We start from the raw sequence: 19847 nt of genomic DNA, 5'->3' as shown, positions 1-19847 counted from the left end.
TTTTTCTACGACTACCATGCTTACACAAATTATAATGCTGCCACCGCCTACAGTAGGTCTTGGAAAATCTGATAGTTTTCGATGCTCGAGGAAAACTTTCCACGTATCGATATCAAAATATTACCGTAATTCATGGCCGATTACAGTATTCTCGCAATAGCGGGCCTCTAGAGCTACGCATAAATGGTACTGGGTCCATCATCATTCCTATCAGGAGAACCCCTTGAAATGAATGGGATTCTGGTCTCAACTTACCAGTGCTAACCTATCTGGATTCCGTATAATTGAGACAATACTAATGTATTAATAAAACTTCATTATTTCCAATTTTTCATTAATAAAAGTTTCACAAACTGAAAGGATTTTTCTGATTAAAATGCTAGCAAATATTATATAATTTCAATCATATTTACTTTCTAATAAATGCTAATATAGTATTGCCTCGATACAAGTAAACTACTCTGGGGACAAGGCGCTACTGTATCGAGAGCTGGGTACTATTCAGCCCGCTTTTCTTTTGCCCCTTGGTAGGGATGAGGGGCAAGACACGCGTGACAGATTCAAGCCATAAATTTAGTGCGGCATGACCTGTATGGCAGAAGACGGAATAGATGTATTTTTTTCCACAATACCTCTTACGTACCCTATCCGCAATTTAAGTTGAAGAAATATGTTCCGATTTCATTCATCTTCACTTGCTCTCTATTGACATGTACGTATATACATATGTATAATCATATAATAATTACTTTACTACGATTATATTAATACTTAAGGATAATTACGGCAAGTTGAAAAATATATAAATGAACGAAAACTTGTCTAGGAAACAGTACTCTTTAAAGCAGCTTTCAAGTATAAATTTAATATTTCTTTGTTGTTTTTCATTCTGGTATTTATACATTTAAATTTAGTATACATTTTTCAAATTAAGCAGTATACTTTTCTCGTGAAAGATGAATACAAAAATATCGTCCGATCTAAACCTTAAATAAAGTTAATATTTTTTTTTACTACTAAACATTTAGAATCAACTAGGAGTCCATATACCCTCTTCAGACCTCTGGATAAACTATCTAACTGTTAATAAAAATGAGTGATATACAGGATGTCCCAGCAAACACCGTACAGTGCGTTAATTCCTAAAGTATTAGAGATAAAAAAAAATTGTTCATATAGGATTGTATGGTACAAAGGGGCCAATTTATTAGCGAAGGCGAAATTTTTGTAACATTATTATTACATGAGATAAGATGGTCAAGTTTGGTTTTTTAAATGGTTTTTTAAATCTATATATTTTTTTACAGATCAGTTGATAGTGTGTTTCAAGACGAATCCAGCGATGTCTAATTTATGTACATTTTTTAATTAATTTTTGAGATATTGTGCTTACAAGTTTAGTGATTTTCGTCGGAAGAGAACTTTTCTGACCAGCAGGTACTGCGGGCGGTCTATTGTTCTCTTCCGATGGCGCGTGTTAGGCATTACCCCTTGACACCGATATTACGTTTTCTTTCGACGAAAATCACTAAATGTAAGCGCAATGCCTCAAAAATTAATTAATAAAAGTATATAAATTAGATATCGCTGGATTCGTCTTGAAACACGCTATCAACTGATCTGTTGTTACATTCCGGGTAAATCATTTCGAAACAAAATGCGCTGAAGTCGAATGCCCCGGTAACCTGGTATTTTGACAACCTCAGCAGTGCAATAACCCGGGAAGGTGTCAAATGTGAGCCGGCGACTGACCTAGTATAATTCGCGTTAGAATAAGATAGGAAATAGACAGCGAGAAGATTAGAAACTGCGACCTCGTTAGTATACATTACTTGAGGAATATCGTAGTCCAAAATTAATAAAAATGATAGATGGTAACCTCGCGACTACAGATCACGCGCTGTAGATTTCGCCGAGGTAAGCATCAATTGCGACAGGTCTTTCGGCCCCCTCCATTTGAACAAATTCCAATCAACCCTTTAAAACCTGTCGGAACTTTCGACTCTTGCTTTTTCCGTCCACTAAACTCAAGTAAGGAATACGCCCGGAGGTCACAGTTTATAATCTGTGTAGTGTAACGCGACGATAAACCGGGAAGCGAAACTTGTAAGTCTCCTAGAAGCCGAGCCATTGGTTCCTCCCGATTTCGTATCTCCAAAATTAAGGTAATAAGACATTGTAATTTATATGCAACTTATAATAACGTTTCAGTCTCCGAAACGAGAACTCTAAATAAACTAATTGTACATGCATACATGAGAAGTTAAGTGAACCCAATCCTGAATTTCCGAACGATCCCGAGGAAGGCAATCGAAGCCTAAACCTCATAAATACTGTACTATCCCCGGTAGCGCACCCGGGACGTAACACTGTAAAAAAATATATAGTTCCATTTAAAAAACTAAATTTGACCATCATATCTCATGTAATAATAATGTTACAAAAAATTCGCCTTCGCTAATAAATTGACCCCTTCGAACCATGCAATCCTATATAAACAATTTTTTTTATCTCTAATACTTTAGGAAATAACGTACTGTACAGTGTTTGTTGGGACACCCTGTAGATAGGTACATATGCACGTAAATCACCAACTGAATAATTGAGAATTTCCAAATATCATTATTATTACTATTGAAATCTATAGACGATAAAAGATCGACATGTATGAATTAGTTGATATGAACAATAAACTTATAGTTAGTACTTCAATATATATGTTGGTATTATACTTTGGTTTAATTTATGAAAAATATACCGAATTTGAATAAATACTGAAAATAGAAAAAGTAAATATTTAATTTATATCCCATTAAATCCTACTTTCGGAACAGTATACATTTTGTCCTTGCCCATGGCAATTGTGATCAAGCAATAGCTGAAAATCCCATAAAAATGCAAAACCGGCACTCAACATGTTAAGCTAATCAAACAAGGTAATACTATTGTTTTATCTCTCGAATATTGAAGGACACTGAATCGATTGGTGATTTTGATCTTGCTTTTCAGGTTATTTCGGCTTTCTTCGAATCGAGGAATTCCTAAAATCCAAGCTTATCACGGATTCGACATTATAGACTACGCAAATTTCGTATCTACCGTTTTAAATCTATCGCGCTGCGATTACGGTTGGTGCTATACGAAAGTCAAAAGATAAGACAACATTTATAAGAATACTGTCTTGCTCCTGAAAAATTTTGAAAATTTATATATTGTCTTGGTTTTGATTGAAAAAATCTTGTATTGTCTTAACATTATATCCAATTTAAGATACAATTTGTTAAGCTAATTCTAAAACATAGTAAATTAATTACTTAATTTATAATTTATTTTTTATGCTATAATCTATGTTGGGTAGTAGTAAAAGTATAAAAAGAAAATGGCAAAAAACAAGAGCGAGAAAAGAAACACGTCTAATGGCTTGTCTACGTCACAAGCGAGTAGAGATGGCTAGTTAGTACTAGCCATGCTGAATGAAAAACAGCAACACTGCGAGAGTTCGATTTTTCACTGGACAGATAGAGACACAATGTTGCGTACTCTTTCTATCACGTGCAAAATCGGACTCTCGCAGTGTTGCTATTTTTTGTTCAGCATGGCTAGTACTAGAGTCAACTATGTTCACGTATCAAACGTATTTTCGTTATAAAAAAAAAAAAAAAAAAGAAAAAGAAAAAAAAAAGAGAGAGAGTAAATAGCAGTATCGTTACTATGTAAAGAACAGAACGTCACGAAATTAAAATGAAAAACAGTAATATATGAGGTCTTAAATTTGACACGAATAAGAAAAAGCATTACTAGAGATATTTTATATCTAACGTGTATTTATGTCCTGTGTTAATTTACATGAAGACAATTGGGCCAAGATTTTTTTTCTCTACTGGAATCAATTAGTATCAATCCTTAACTATTGACACGAAGTCTGACAAACTCCTGACTGAAATTTTATTCAAAATTTAAGAAATACAGGTTTTATTTTTCTTGTAAATTTTTTAATTTCTGTTTTGTAAGTGTAATATATTTATTAATAACATTTTTTACTATATTTGTTATGTTTCATTTTTGTAGTGTAGAATAATTAATGTCAATAATTTTCCGTAGTTAAGAATTAAAATAATTAATGGGTTTATGTACATAAACAACATAGATCTAATAATTGAAAATTAACTTATATATAAATAAGTATAATTGTTTTTAAACAAATCATAAAAAATTTTTAACATTTTTAGTATTTGTAATTAATTTAGATACAAAAATGTTCTTATACGTATTTTTATATATTTCTTAAAATGAAGAAAAGAATTAAATTATTGTAAAAAATATTATTTAAGCCAAGATTATTGACGACTTTATCTTGTATTGACTTGTATGTTGTATATAGTAGTCTTGTCTTGTTATTGGCTTGAAATTCGAGACAAGACAAGACAATACCAAGATTACTTTTGGAATCTTATGCAGCACTAGTTACTGCACGTTAGTTCTCACTTGTAAAATTGATAAGCGATAGCATATCGTGCTGTAAGGTAGTGACAACGATTATTGTGTATATTACTGAATATACGGGTGAGTATCACAGCTAAATGAGATCACCTAAATATCTGCTTTATTTTTTGAAACAAATATTTTTAATTTTACATTTCATTGACTTTACGATGACATTTCATTCAAAAAATATTGTTTTCCTTAACAAACCTACTACAACAAAAGGTACGATGCAAAAAATTACTGCTACATGTTCTTCAATTAACACCGTACTAAATAAAATATACGAAAAAGTAGTAAAAACAATTCAATTGAGCAAACGCCTACTACCAGTTTGGACATTTACAGTCTTAGAAATTGGCAATGAAATGTAATAATATGTTTGCTTCTAATAACAACTATTGTTTACGTTTGAATACGAAAGTATGGTCCGACGTCACTTTTTAAGAGATTTCAATTTTCAGATCTAATATGCTCATTGAATTTCTTTTTTCATACTCTACAAAGTATGAGAAACAACATAGGATTTCATTTCAAAAGATACCTACGACCATCAAATCACGTAAACAAATGACCTTGAAAAAATTTTTCTCGTGAATACATGTGTCCTTTCAAACAGTGTAACTTTGTCTTAAGAAGTTTTTCCATACAACAAAACATAAGGCAGATGTTTAGGTGGTCCTACTTAGGTGAAACACCCTATACATTACTGAATATTTCAATAAAACGTGTTAAAAATTCGCGGTGAATTTAACTCTCCCACCACGTACAGATCTAATTACTCTGAATATTATTTCAGAAAGTTCGTTCTAAAAGCTATTATTTCAAGGATATGGTACTTGGAAAAGTACCTATTACAACATAATCTGTCAACTGCTGAGTATCACAACTATATAGACAATCTAGCGTTATAATCAACAAATTATTTAATGCGAAAGAAAATAGTATTTGATATCAGTTATTGCGTCACAGGGAAAGATGTACAAGTACTTCATATAGTTACACATGTACAAGATAAAGTACTTACTTTTTTTCTTTTCAGCCTCTTCCAACCTTTTCTGCGCCCACTCATTAAAGGATGGAATTTCTTCATGAGAATCTGCAGATCTTACTGGAATAGTCTCATCTTTAAATACAATTGCAGCGGCCTCGTCTCCAGTATGTTCTACTAATAGTGCCTTATTTGCAGTGTCATCCAATTCAGAAGTCGTCATAAGCATTTCATCAACTTTCGGCATTTCAGTAATAGCTTTTTCTTGAAAACTTGTTTCTGATTCATCAGTGATAATAGGACTCTGTTCTGCTCTTACTACGACCACTTCATCAAGATCTAAAGTTTCTTCCTCTATTGCATTTTGCAATAATGAAGGTTCTTCTTCATCAGTCCTCGATTCGTTGTATTCTTCAGTAATTTCATCAGTACTTGGCAGTGATGGAATTTGTGTGCTGGGTGAAAGTTTCTGTTGTTCATTTATAGTTTCTTCTAGAACATTCGCACTCTTCGTTAGCGGCGATGAAGTATTTGTAAAAAATCTAGATGTTGTAAACTCTAAATTAAATTGTGGTTCCACTAAATCTTGTAATTCTGTTGCAGTTGTATCGAAAGTAAGTACCGCTGCATCTTCACTTTCAGAAATCCTGAAAAAAACAATAATACGAATATGAATAAATATTAAAGATAAACTGTGAATAGAAAAGAATGATACGTGAAATCAGAGTTGACTTGTTGTTAGACTATTGTCTAATGAAAACTGCTCCAACGAGGGAAGGTCCCCGAGTGTAACTCTTATTTTTTAATGAGCCATTGTATAAGGATAAAGCTTAAAAAACTAAAGCTAATCATACCCGGTTTTGGGTGCAGGCGGATAATAATTTACAAAATATTTAACATTAGGGTTTTCAACCCCCATTAACTCCCGAAGTTGCGACTTCGGACAGCGTAACTGAGCGAGGTCTAGTCGGTTAGGTGTCCGCTTGCCAGTACCGTCGTCCTTTTTGTCACGGATTCGAATTCTACTCGAGAAATTTTTTACATGTTGTTTTTTTTCCATGTTTTTATAACTTTTTTACAATACACTTATGATGTACTGTTTATGACTGGCCTGTAAATGTGTTTTACTGTATAATTGTTTAATATTTTGCAGTATGTTTAACACTGTTAGACATACAGTATGTCCCACGAAATACTGGACAGTCGATTATTTCGTAACCTATTAAAGATACCAAAAAAGTTTTTATATGAAATTGAATGGCAAGAGGGGGCTGATTTATTGGCCGTAACAATTTTTTTTTATCATTATTGTGTACAGAGATATGAAAGTTAAGTTTGGTTTTTTAAATGGGATTATATATATTTTTTTTGATCAGTAGATAGTACGTTTCAAGACGAATTCAGCAAACATTAATGTATACACCGTTTTTCAAATAGTTTTTAAGATATTACGCGTAAAAGTTTACTGATTTTCGGTGGAAGAAAATCAGCGAGACCAGGAAGCACAGTAGGGAGTCTCGACTCTCGACCACACTTAAGATGCTACTGGTTAACACGTTGCGTGCGGGGGTAAAAAAATGGTCGAAAAAGGTTTGTCCGATTGTATGCTAGCGCGCGGCAGCACCGCCGGGTCAATAATTCTCCGGGGAAACGGGCTCAACTCGATAGAGCTACCCTGTCGCGCGTCGAACGTGTTAAACGTGCCTCTTGAAACTGATACGAAGAGACTGTGCTAGGAACGGCAGGCCTAAATCTTCCACCGAAAATCAGTAAACTTTTATTCGTAATATCTTAAAAACTATTTGAAAAAAGGTGTATACATTAATGTTTGCTGAATTCGTCTTGAATCGTACTATCTATTAATCAAACAAAAAATATATAATCCCATTTAAAAAACCAAACTTAACTTTCATATCTCTGTAAACAATAATGATAAAAAAAAATTGTTACGGACAATAAATCAGCCCCCTCTTGCCATTCAATTTCATATAAAAACTTTTTTGGTATCTTTAATAGGTTACGAAATAATCGACTGTCCAGTATTTCGTGGGACATACTGTATAAGTTGATAATGCTCTCTATACAAAGGTATAGAAAACAAAAGTGTTTGACTTTTACTGGACTTTCGGTTCCGTCTGTAGTATGAGTCTTATGCGATAGATATGTGCGCACTATTACTTCCTATTAGTACTTATAATGTAAACCTTAAGGTAGTGCTACTGTAGTAAGTTTTCAACTGAATATTATTGTCTTATCTCGCCCTAATAAACACATTGAATACGGGTCACAAGAATTCTCCAAGGCTTATATCTTTCTTAACAATAATTTATTCAATAATACTTATTCTAATCCTAACATTAATAGAACAATGATAACTATTCTAATCCGGTTAAATAAAATCATAAGATGATATTAGGTTATATTATATGTGATTATCTATTTAGAGGTTACATTGAACGTGATTATAATTATCTATTAATTATCTCGATAACGCGAGAGTTATGAAAATACGATATATATATGTCGTTGAACGAGAGTTAGGTTATGTAACTAATTATACTATTCGCGGTAGAGGATCCTCTGTACAAAGTGAAGTGTATTGTGTGTGTGTGTGTGTGTCTGCAATAGATCTTGTCTCGCATGCCCTGGTCGCTGCCAAAGCTATAGGTGGCTATAACCTCAGAACGGTCTCAAGGTTTCATGAAACATATGATCTTTGCCTTAATTGCCTAAGCATCCGTAAGCCCTTCGTTGTCTTTCCTACATCAGTCGCTACCTTCGAGAAAAGACTCTTCAGGAGCGGTCTTAGAGACGTGCCCGACTAGGAATGGCTTCTAGCGCTTGTTGACAGGCGATTCATCTGCTTCTGGCGAGTATGAACTCTATATTAAAGGAGCATCAACTACTATTTGTTAGAACGGTCGCTACCCCTAAAGGAGCAGTCTCGATCTGACTGGACGAGTAAATCAGCTACCTTCAAGATCTTCGTCTGTTCGGAACCTGATGCCAGAGCGAAGTATGTTTCCTGCTGCTTCCGCAGCTCCTTATATACCCGCTAGTCGGAGTTAGCGCATGCGTAATGTCTTACTTTCTAATGGCGGTCTTATTCTAATCATAATGAAATCGGACGATATATGCTGTTTTTATGTTAATATATAATTGAACTTATAATATATGGTACAAAAATATTAGTTGGTGTTAGGATAATATAATATGTAGTAATATAGTAATAAGTATTAGAAAGATACAAATATAAAGAGAGATGGTGATAGATAGAGAGAGATAGCAATAAATAGAGTGAGAGGGTAATAGATGGAGTGAGAGAGTAATAGATGGAGTGAGAGAGATGGAGTGAGAGGGAAGACCGTGGGTCGTTACACAAGGAAAAACAGTTCCGAAGAAGAAGTATGCATAGACGGACCGCATTGAAATTCCACCAATGTATCGGTATCAGTAGTAGCGATCGATTAAACTGCTAAAATTGCGTTTACTTTCTGCCTAAGAGATAACGTTTCTCTCATACGCGTGATGTACATTTTTCTTAAATGAATGCACCACTTAATTATCCTCTGCGACTCAATCATTCTTTCAACAGAAGATCCAGAATGCATTTTACAAGCAATTATTTTTATATATTCTTCATCGGATTTTAACATTTTAATATTATTCTCTCGAACATATAAACGTTTGCTTCTCTCGAGTATTGCTTTCGCGACAAACACTTTCAATTTTCGCCCACTCTACTCGTCAGATTTTTCACAAATACGCAACTTTTCGCATATTTGCTTCCTTGTCGTTGAACTAATATTACGATACTTTTCGCTTCTGCGCATATTTGAATTTTCTGAAACCTTATACATTATAATGCTTTTAGATGAATCGCCTTTCACAGTAACAGTATAATCCGTACTATCTCTAGTATTGCGCATCATACCGTCACGCACAACATGATCTTCGTCTACTAAATGTTTCTCGTTACTTCGTACCTCTCATTTCCGGCGTACTATTTTCTTGTCATCATTTCGAAGTACCATCAATACAGGAAAAGGTTGCGAAATATTTATATCTAATATAGAGAGTAAGTGTGATCTCATTACACACACGTTAAACGTTATAAATCGGGGATCCTGATTATAAACCAAAGATACGGCAAAAGCTATAGCGAATAATACACCGCAATCATTGGTATTCAATTGTTGCTGAACTCGAGGATACGTAATTCCTAAGTTTGCAAAATCATAAAATGGATACAATCTCCTCAAAAACGTATCATGATCTTTGTGCAATGCTTTCAGATTTAGCGAATCATATATACAAAGATTTGTAGCGCACGTCGGCACACGCAAATGGAAACATGGTTTAGGACGTCAGTAACTATGGAAAGCTATTTCTGAGAAAGCCAAGTAATTTTCGTTACTTTCTCTTTTATAAGCATGTTGCCGTCGAGTTTCCTTTTAGGCCTCAATAGCTGGTACAGGCATCATAAACCCCTGACTTTCTGAAAGGCCCAACAGTGCTGGGTCCGCGAGCGCGTGACCGTCGGTGGACCCCGAGGTCAACTGCGCCGTTGAGCGAGGGTCTAGTTGTCCCGCGCTTTTTCTTAGGTTTAGCTTAGTGAGTAAGAAAATAGAGAGTGCAAACCAGTCGGCTGATTGGTCAGCACTCGCGCGCGAAACAAAAAAAGAGGGCGCACGGTTTCCGCGTGCAGTTTTTGAGAAGACAAGAGACAAGAGGTGCGACGAACAGCAGGTGATTCGAGCACCTTCCACTGTACAAATATTAAATGCGATATCATCGAAGAACATTGGTACGTTATTGTCTCAGGATCGCAATGATAAATCAGCGGTACTGCAAAAGCTATTGCAAAAACACCGCAATCCGCATCGTTTAATTGCCATTGAACTTGAGGAAATTGAACTCCGAAATTCTCGAAATAGTAAAACGGACACAATCTACTTAAAAATATACAATGATCTTCGTATAAAATTTTTGAATTTAAAGAATCGTACATAACTACCGTCGTCGTATCGTAGAAAGTACAAACTCAGTGACCACACTCTTTGTCGCCACTGTGCAATATTTCGATATCTGCGAGGGTTACAGAAACCGCTCAGACGTAAAAGACAATTGAACTGTTCAATATGTCTATCCGTCAGTAAATCTCCATTGATAATGGCATTTCTGTCCTCCTCACGCACAGGCATGATTCGATCAACAGCCATTTTAAACAGAACAATATACGTTTATCGCAACTTTGTACAGTTGCTGCACTGAAATTACGCCGCAAACAATGCAGCCTATTGAGTTTCAAATTAAGGCGCAAATGTGCAGCCAGTAAAGCTTACTCGGACTAGCGCAAAGCAGCTCAACGAGAGTACTTTACTTCTTTTAAATGATTTAGGAAAAACTGAAATAACAAAGAAACATTTATAACAAACGGTCTATACTATGTATATTATAAATACATAAATATAAACATCGCTAACAAATTTAATCGTTTCCCTTTGCTACTCCTTATTAAAAGGAACAAAACCAGCAAAAAAATCCTGAAATTTAAGAGATATTTTAATTAATAAGAAAACACATTTCAATAGAAATAATAACGAACAGAATATGAAGCATTAACGAAAAAAAATTAAAAATAAATAAAAACAACAATTACGAAATACCCGCAATTACAACTATACATATTTTCAGAATTCAGATAACATAAGGGTGTCTTAAAAACGCCTATTCTATGTACATTTTATACCTGAACGTCTTAAGATAAAATTTAAAAATGTCTTGAAAACGTCCATCAGCATACGTCTTGGAGCGTTTGCACACACGCAAACCGATACTCAGAGACCATACTCAGCCTGAAGAAAATAGAGAACGCGATAATAGAAGATAAACTTTCAGAAGCAGCAGAACAAAGAGTGAAGAATGAATGGAACGCGAAAAATCGGGAAGCAGTGGCGTACATACGTCTACATTTAGCGAACGAGCAAGCGTTACAATTTGCAACAGGAAGAACCGCAAAAACACTCTGGACGAACATCAAAGCTGCATATGCAGATGTAGCAGAAGATCAAAAAATAAACGCAAGCAATGATTTAAAATTTCTGCGTATGAAAGACAAAGAAACAGTCAGTGATTACATCGCACGAGCACGTGGCGTAGCAATGAAGTGCGTATCACTCGGCCTAAACGTAACTTCACGTGAGCTGTCTTATTACGCAGTGCGCGGGATAAACAATCGGTTTAAAGATATTAGAGAAATACTCAAAACGCAGCGTGATAAATCGCTGGAAGAAATTCAAGAAGTTCTGAAGGAAAGAGAAAAAGAAATCGAACGTTATGGCGGCCAGTATAAGGAAGCAGAAGGGGCCTACGCAATCCAGAAGAGAGGTGAAAAACGTTGTTATGTGTGCGGAAGAATGGGTCACCTAGCGAAAGCGTGTTGGAATCCACGAAACAACAAGGACGATTACAAAGCAGGTAATCATCACAACAAAGGAGATAGGCGACGAGACGCGAGCAGTACAAGCATCATAAAGGGCAAAGACGCCAATAAGAAAAAAATCAGCGAATAACATTGTAAAAGGTTTAAATAATAACGATCAGATGTATACGTTTCATATTAATAGTTCATCAAATGAAGGTAATATTTATAATGTTTGGTTATTTGATAGTGGTGCAACTAATCATATGGCAAATAATTTGAAATGATTCACTGATATTGACTTCCAGGTGGGAGAACTCTCCCAAGCAGGAGAAAATTCGAAATTGTATTTTGAAGGTATTGGTTCAATTAAAATCAAAATTTACAGCGAAAACGGCAAAGAAATTACCGTTATAATGAATGATGTTTTGTATGTACCGAAACTTAGGGAAAATTTGTTATCCACTACTACACTCATGTTGAAAGGATACAAGATTATACAAGAAAGCGATACAATCACTATGCTTGATAATAGAGGTAATACGATTTTAACTGGCGAACTGATTGGTAAGCGTTTAAAATTCCTTGCTCGGCCTTTTCCTAATAATTGTATTCAACATTCCTACAATATTGAAAAAACGGTAGATGTGAACCATGAAACTTGGCACAAAAGATTAGCACATATAAATAATGAGTATTTATCTGAAATGTGTAGGTACAATCTGGCAGATGGCATCCGCGTGAACTTCGACAGTGGTTTTGTCTGTGAAAGCTGCAATCTCAGTAAAATAACTAGAAAATCGCACAAAATAATTATAAAGGATCAAAGTAACCAATAACTTGAATTAATCCATGGTGACATATGTGGCCCAATGCCAGTAGAATCTTTGAACAAATCTAAATATATCCTAGTTTTGGTAGACGATTACTCAGGTATGTAATTTACGTATTTTATAAAACAGAAAAGCGAAGTGTATGAAAAATTGGTGGCATTCAAAAGAAAATATGAGAATTTGCTTAATACTAAAATTAAACGTTTGAGAGCGGATAACGGGCGTGAATTCGTAAACAGAGAATTAGACGAATTTCTAATGGATAATGGGATAACCCACGAAAAAACATTTCCTTATAACCCTGAAAGTAATGGTAAAGCTGAAAGAGCTAATAGAACTATTATAGAACGTGTTAAATCATTATTACATAGTAGTGGCTTACCGGCCAAATTTTGGACAGAAGCCGCAGCATGCAGTAGTCATGTAAGTAATGTGACGCCTCGAAAAAATAAGAACAAAACACCGTTTGAATTGAGGCGAATAATACAAACTGACTCCAACTAATTCAGCTCTCAATTATTTTATTGTCACACTCATGTGAAGTATACAGGAATCTGTAGACGTGCCTACTCGGTTGCTCCGGACTAAGTGCCCCGCGCTTAGAAAATTCCGCCCTTAAATCCTACACGAAAAGAAAGATAGTGATAGTAGAAAGAACGGAGAAGGAAAACGGAAAGGAGAGAAAACCGGAGAGAAAGTTGAAAGAAAAGGAACAGTCCTTAAGGTCACCCTGGTCTGGTCGCCAAATGTGCTTGATGATGACCAGGCCAGGACGAACCCTTGAGAACGTAGAAATCGAAAAAATAGACAGGAAATCGTAAATACGTCAGGAAAAGTAGAAAAGAGAAAGCTACGAAGACTAAAGACAAAAATATACACTAACAACGAATTCATCACAGCAAGGGCGAGTTGTGGAAAGAAACCCGGATGCTACTCTCGCGGAAGTCACGAAAGAACTCGAGGCGCACATAAATATTTGCTCGGGGTTACAAACACTCGCCAATCCGATAAACAAAATGGAGACAGTGAATGCTATTCATTCGAAATCGAAAACAGCACCTGCGTATTCGGGGCGACAAATTCAACAAAATCTAAAGAATTTGCGGACTCGGGTCAATCACATGTTAACCCAACAAAATGCAACGGGTGCGGCGATTATTATTAGCGCTCGGCGTGTCCTTTCCTTAAAGCCATTTGTAATACGTGTAAAAGAAAGGGACATATCGCCAAAGTTTGTTCTCATGAATTCGAGAACGCGAGGATGCCCAAGAAATCTTTACCGCCTGATGGTTGACTATTTCGCCGACCGTGAGGTGACCATGGTCGCCCAAGGCTCTCGTGTTGCGAAGAAGGTCACCAAAGGCTGTCCGCAGGGGTCGATTCTCGGTCCGAGCTGCTGGGACTTAGTCTTTGACGAGGTTCTACAGCTCATAGCGAACCTCCTGTTCGCAGAACATCTAGCCTATGCCGAAGACCTCTTTGTGCTCGTCTATGGCGACTCAAGGAGACAGTTGGAGGCGAGAGGCCAAACGGTCGCGGACGCGCTGACTACCTGGTGTGCAGGCCAGAAGCTCACGTTGTCAGAGACCAAGACCGAGATGATCCTCTTGAAGGATTCTCTGGATAGAGGAAGACTCCCTTCGATAAAGATATATGGGAGGTGTGTATCTCTGAGGACTACCGTTAGGTATCTCAGAGTGCACTTTGATGAGAGACTGGGTGTTAAATCCCATATAGAACATCTGAGTGTCAGAACCGTGCGAATTTTCCACGCGTTCGAGCGGCTAGCCCGAACAAATTGGGGGTTGGAACATTGCGCTATGCGTATCATGTATGCTGACCTTTTCGTCTCGATCGTAGCGTACGCCGCCGCGGACTGGGCGAACCTTCTCGGGCCCAAGTTGAGGACCAAACTCACGAGGGTGCAGAGGAAGGTTTTACTTGGCGTATCCACTGATACGATCTCTGTGATCGCGGGTGTGTTGCCCATAGATCTGGTGATAACGGAGAGAGCATGCGTCTATAATGCCCGGAAAGCAAGAGACATAAAGTTTGGCGAGTGTCGAATAAGTCAAAATGACTTAGAGACAGGGGCAATCACCGAAGCCGAGGCAATCGCCGAGGTAAGGAGAGAAGCCCTAGCAGTGTGGCAAAGAAGGTGGTCGGCGTCGACGAAGGGCAGCACTACGTTCCACTTCTTCAGGTACGTGTCAGACCGCCTCAATGTGCGTTGGTTGACAATTGATCATTATGTGGTCCAATTCCTTAGCGGGCACGGAGACTTCCGAGCCAAGCTGTATGGATTTGCCTTGGTACCGGACGACAGATGCGAATGTGGTGAGGCAGAAACGTCGAGCCACGTTCTATTCGACTGTCCACGGCACTGTATGGTCAATGGAGGAAGCCGATCTTGTCGAAAACGAACGATTGTACCGGGAGTTCAGGAGATTCGCCAGAACCGTCATGGAAGCCAAAGTCGCTCGAACGCATAAGGCCACTGATCAGATTGTCGATCTATCCGAGACTCGAGAGCTCATGACTGGCGATCCTGCTGATTCGGCGGGACTCAGTCTAGTCGGCGTTTCCGCCCTCCCGACGGAATCCGGATCCTCGGGCCAGGATCAAACCCCGCTCGCCTCAGCGCAAGGCTAAGCGAGGGTTCCTGGATTGGGTATGGACTCGAGGTGGCAAGCGGAAGTAGCAGTGTCGCTCCGGAGGCATTGAGAATGGAGCCCGAATATCTGGCAGAGTGTTGCGAATGCCCGTATGACCTATTCGGTCGAGGTAGGGCGCGTTGAAGAACGCAAGACGCAAAACATTAACTGCTACGCGGGGCAGACAAAATACTTAACTATAAAATCGATTTCGAGCACTCAACACGGGCGTCGCATATACGTAAACGCGGCGGTTTTGAATAAAATTTTGCGATTCTAGTATGATACAGGATCGGACGTCACGATAATAGGGCGAAAGTTAACCACAATGTGTAACATGTTCAATAAGAAGGTTTCTGCTGAAACTTGTCAAAGAATATTGAGAAGTGAAAATTTTCATGGTCAGACACTGAGAAAGAAGCCCCTCATTAATAAACTTAACAAAATAATGGAATAAAGAGACTATCATTTATGAAGGAATGCAGAAATCAAAGCAATACCCTTTGGAAAAAACTTATTTTCTCAGACGACTCGAAATTTAGTATTTTTGGATATAACGGTAAAAAAAATATTTGGAGAAAACCTAATAGAGAACGAGAATTAAAAAATCTACAACCGACTGTAAAGCACGGCGGAGGCTCCTCGATGGTTTGGAACTGCATGGCATAAGATAAAGTAGAAAAATATTCTGGAAGAAAATCTGCGTCGTTGAAAAAGCAATAACTAACAAGTGAAAAAAAACTATATAATATACACAAAATTGAGTCATTACCTTTAAACGATTTATTTACAGTTTTAACTTCATTTGTATTGGAAGACATATGACGATTTTTCAAAGCAGGACCATACCAAGAAGGTAAAACAAACAGTAGTAAAAGAAAAAGCACAATATATACGGACACACCTAAAAAAGAATAATTTAAGCAGTAAAGATTAAACAAAACACATTAAGACAAAGCTATGAAGAAAAAAATGAAGCAGAGGAAGCACGATAAAAACAAAGACAAGGAGAAGGAAAAAAAGAAGATAGAAAAAAATATGTATTTCTTTTTTGAATCGGACGAAAATGCATGAAGATACTTCGCTGAATGGGACCAAATAGATGATGCAATTTGCATCGAATGTACTACATCGTATTCAGAAGGCATTCCTGGGGAAGAGTGGCTTCAGTATATTTCCTTAGTTTTCGAGATATTCGCAAAGAAAGTTTTCAATATTGAAAAGAGTGATCGAAATAGGTCTGGGTTAGATTTGTTAGCGACAGCTTCTGTTTACCTTTCTCACTGAAACCTATATTGTTGATATTTCTTATGATGTCGAAAGAATTCGAGGAAAGACGGTTCATTATTATCAGTTTCGAACAAATCGTTCGTAACGTTGTGCATTAATTATTGTAGAAATCGATGAATCCAAATTTGGACGTCGAAAGTATAATCGTGGACGACTTATTACGGAACATATGGATTTTCGGTGGTATAGACCGTGACACAAAAAAGATATTTGTAGTACCAATTCTGTCCCCTAAAACAGAAGTATTACTGCCTCTTATTGTAAAAAAGATTGCTCCTGGAACGATAATCCATAGTGATTGTTCGAAAGCATATGAACAAATTGATAAAAATATATATATATATCAACATTTTGTAGTGAATCATTCAAAAATTTCGTTGATCCAATCACAGATGTCCATACCCAGAATATTGAATGAGTATGGAGAGATATTCGTGGCAATATTCCTACGTATAGTCGTACAGAATATCATTTCAACCACTATCTGGCAAAATTTGTATTTAAAAGATCATTCGGTTTTGAGGAATAACTGGATGCTTTTTTTCAAGTAATGCCAGATACATATAAAATAACTGAAGATATAAAGGAATAAACAAGTAGGAACGTGTCTATTATTTTGGGGAGAAGCTGCCGCTCCTCCCCAAACCCCTGCCCGCTAATGAACCTAACCCAGACCAATTCCGATCACACTTTTTAATATTGAAAACATTTTTGCGAATATTTCGAAAACTAAAAAAGACACCCGGGTATATGTTGTGACTTGGCACACGTGCCAACTTATATCCCGGGAGTACTGTATAGCCTCAATTGGTGCTCTTTACGGACAGTTTTCCAAAAATATAAATATTCAAAAGTTGGTTCTATGAAAACTCATTAAAATTAACGTCAACACGCGGCAATGCTCGATCGATAATGCATACCGCACGAGAAGGATTTGATGGATCCGTGAATTTCAACAAATTTTCATAGACCCAATTTTAAAATGTCAGTATTTTTTAAAGACTCTCGGTAAAGAAAACAAATGGAGTTTGATGGACATTTGTCCCACATTTGAAATGCACCCGATAATGGAGACGCACGAAGCGTGTGCGAACGCAGCGCTGATTGAGTTACGTTCTATATAACACATTTTTTGTATGCATAACTGTGTGGTTGCGCAGTAAGATGCTAAAGAATATAATGTTCAATTTTACACTAAACTTGTAGTTTATTCTCTCATCAATCCAACAAGGTTATGGGCCCAGGTAACGATTTCACTGAGCAAATCGAAGCAAGTAAGTAGAAAGTGAACAAGAATATACACGAGGGAAAGGACACATAAGGTTCTGTTCGTGAAAGCACGTGTTTGAATAACATACGAATGAAAACTATAACGCATAAATGGCAAATTCAACTCAGCTTGTAGATCGAATTGATAAATTAAATGGAAGTAATTATCGTTCGTGAAAATATAATACAAAAATGGCTTTGATTCAACGTGAATTGTGACAACACGTGACCAGCGAAGCTATTGAGCAGCCGGCAGAGAACGTAGAGGCAAGAGAAAAATTTAATCGAAAGGAAGAAAAAAAGCTTTGGCCACAATAGCACTCAATATTGAATCAGACCATCAAATTCACATAATAGATTGCGAAAGGGCATCTGAGGCTTAGCAAACTTTGGCCAAAGTCTTCGAGCCGAAATCTCGGCCAAGAATATTTCAACTTAAGAAACAAATGGTTTCCATAAAACTCGAGCCTGATGAAACCATGATGTCGTATCTGTCCAGAATGAAAATATGCAGTGACAGTCTTAAGGCAGCTGGTTATGAAATAAGCGATGATGATTTGGCATACTCAATGCTATGCGGTTTACCAGATAATTACGAAGGGATCGTAATGGCATTGGCAAATCTCGATGATGAAAAATTCAAGTTGACAGAAGTCAAAGGGATGTTACTCAGCGAGCACGAGAGGAGAGCAGCGAAGGAGCCTAAATGCACCGAAGAGCGGAAAGAGGCATACAACCAGACCAAAGGAACATCACGTAAACAGATTAAACACAAGAAGGAGAAGAGGAAGTGCTTTGTCTGCGGAAGACAAGGACATATAGCTGTTAATTGTAGGTCAAAAATAAAAGATAAAAAGACGAATTGGAAAAGTGGTACGTCAAGTCAATGTAAGTACAAAGATGCATTCTTGCTTGAATTAAATAATGTACAACTTGATAATTCATGGTTAATAGACAGTGGTGCGACACATCATATATGCAAAAGCAAAGATTGGTTTAGTAATTATAAGCCTATCGTTGACGAAACCATTTATTCAGCAGATAGCAGCGCACTAAATAATTTAAAAGCAGTAGGCGTTGGCGACATTAATATAGAAACCTATGTAGGCAATAATACATTCAGTATTACATTGTATATGTGTATTATGTTCCTAACGTAAGAAGAAATCTATTGTGTAAGAAAACTCGGCTACGCGCCGCAATATTCGAGAAGCTTCGAGAAGCTTCGAAAACCCACGAAAACCCACGGAGCTGAGTTCATCCCTTAACCCTTAAAAGAGTTTTCGGATGTTTGGCATATGTGCACTTTCCTAAGCATGGCAAACTTAACTCAAGAGCGAAAGAGTGTACATTTGTAGGTTATTCAAATCGAACTAGAGGGTACAGATTATGGGACTCTTCAACAGATGATACTATACACTCAAAGCATATAGAGTTTGCGGAGGAGATCTGTGGATTTGATTATATGTACAGGAAAAACACATATGAAGTATTAGGAAACTTTGGGGAAAATATAGCGGAAGAAACGGAAGAAGTAAATATTGAGCTAGGTGAAACTAAGAATGAGACACAGAAGGTAGAAAACGATGACGAGAAAATTGTAGAAACACCTATTCGTCCAGGACGACGAGGAAAGGTAATGAGAAACCTCTGGGGTTGCAAAGGTAAGTCTAAAAACATGGAGATCAACTTAACCGAGATAATAGAACCAGTAACATTTGATCGTGCAATGTCCCTACGTCAATCCAAAGAATGGAAAGTAGCTATGGATGACGAACTACAAAGTTTAGAAAGTAGGAATACTTGGGAAATAATTGACAAGATAGAACACATGCAATGTATTGGCAGCAAGTGGGTATATAAAGTTAAGACAGATCATACAGGAAATATCGTTAGATACAAAG

The 19847-nt window shown here is 37.0% G+C and overlaps 1 protein-coding gene across 7 annotated transcripts in view; it reads right to left on the bottom strand.

Annotated features, from left to right (window-relative positions):
• LOC143187639 (SUN domain-containing ossification factor) overlaps nucleotides 1–19847 on the bottom strand; it is a 108291-nt gene that overhangs the window by 52041 nt on the left and 36403 nt on the right. For all 7 annotated transcript variants that reach the window (XR_013003244.1, XM_076391881.1, XM_076391883.1 and 4 more), the window contains one exon: nucleotides 5510–6120. Coding sequence is in view for 6 of the 7 variants with exons in the window: in XM_076391881.1 (XP_076247996.1) it covers nucleotides 5510–6120 (611 nt within the window). In the remaining variant the exon portion in view is untranslated. The remainder of the gene's footprint in view (nucleotides 1–5509; nucleotides 6121–19847) is intronic.

Source organism: Calliopsis andreniformis, unplaced genomic scaffold, assembly GCF_051401765.1.
Source record: "Calliopsis andreniformis isolate RMS-2024a unplaced genomic scaffold, iyCalAndr_principal scaffold0133, whole genome shotgun sequence".
Taxonomy (NCBI): Eukaryota; Metazoa; Arthropoda; class Insecta; order Hymenoptera; family Andrenidae; genus Calliopsis; species Calliopsis andreniformis.
The sequence above is the reverse complement of the archived record's forward strand: the minus strand, read 5'-3'. Positions and strand labels throughout refer to the sequence as shown.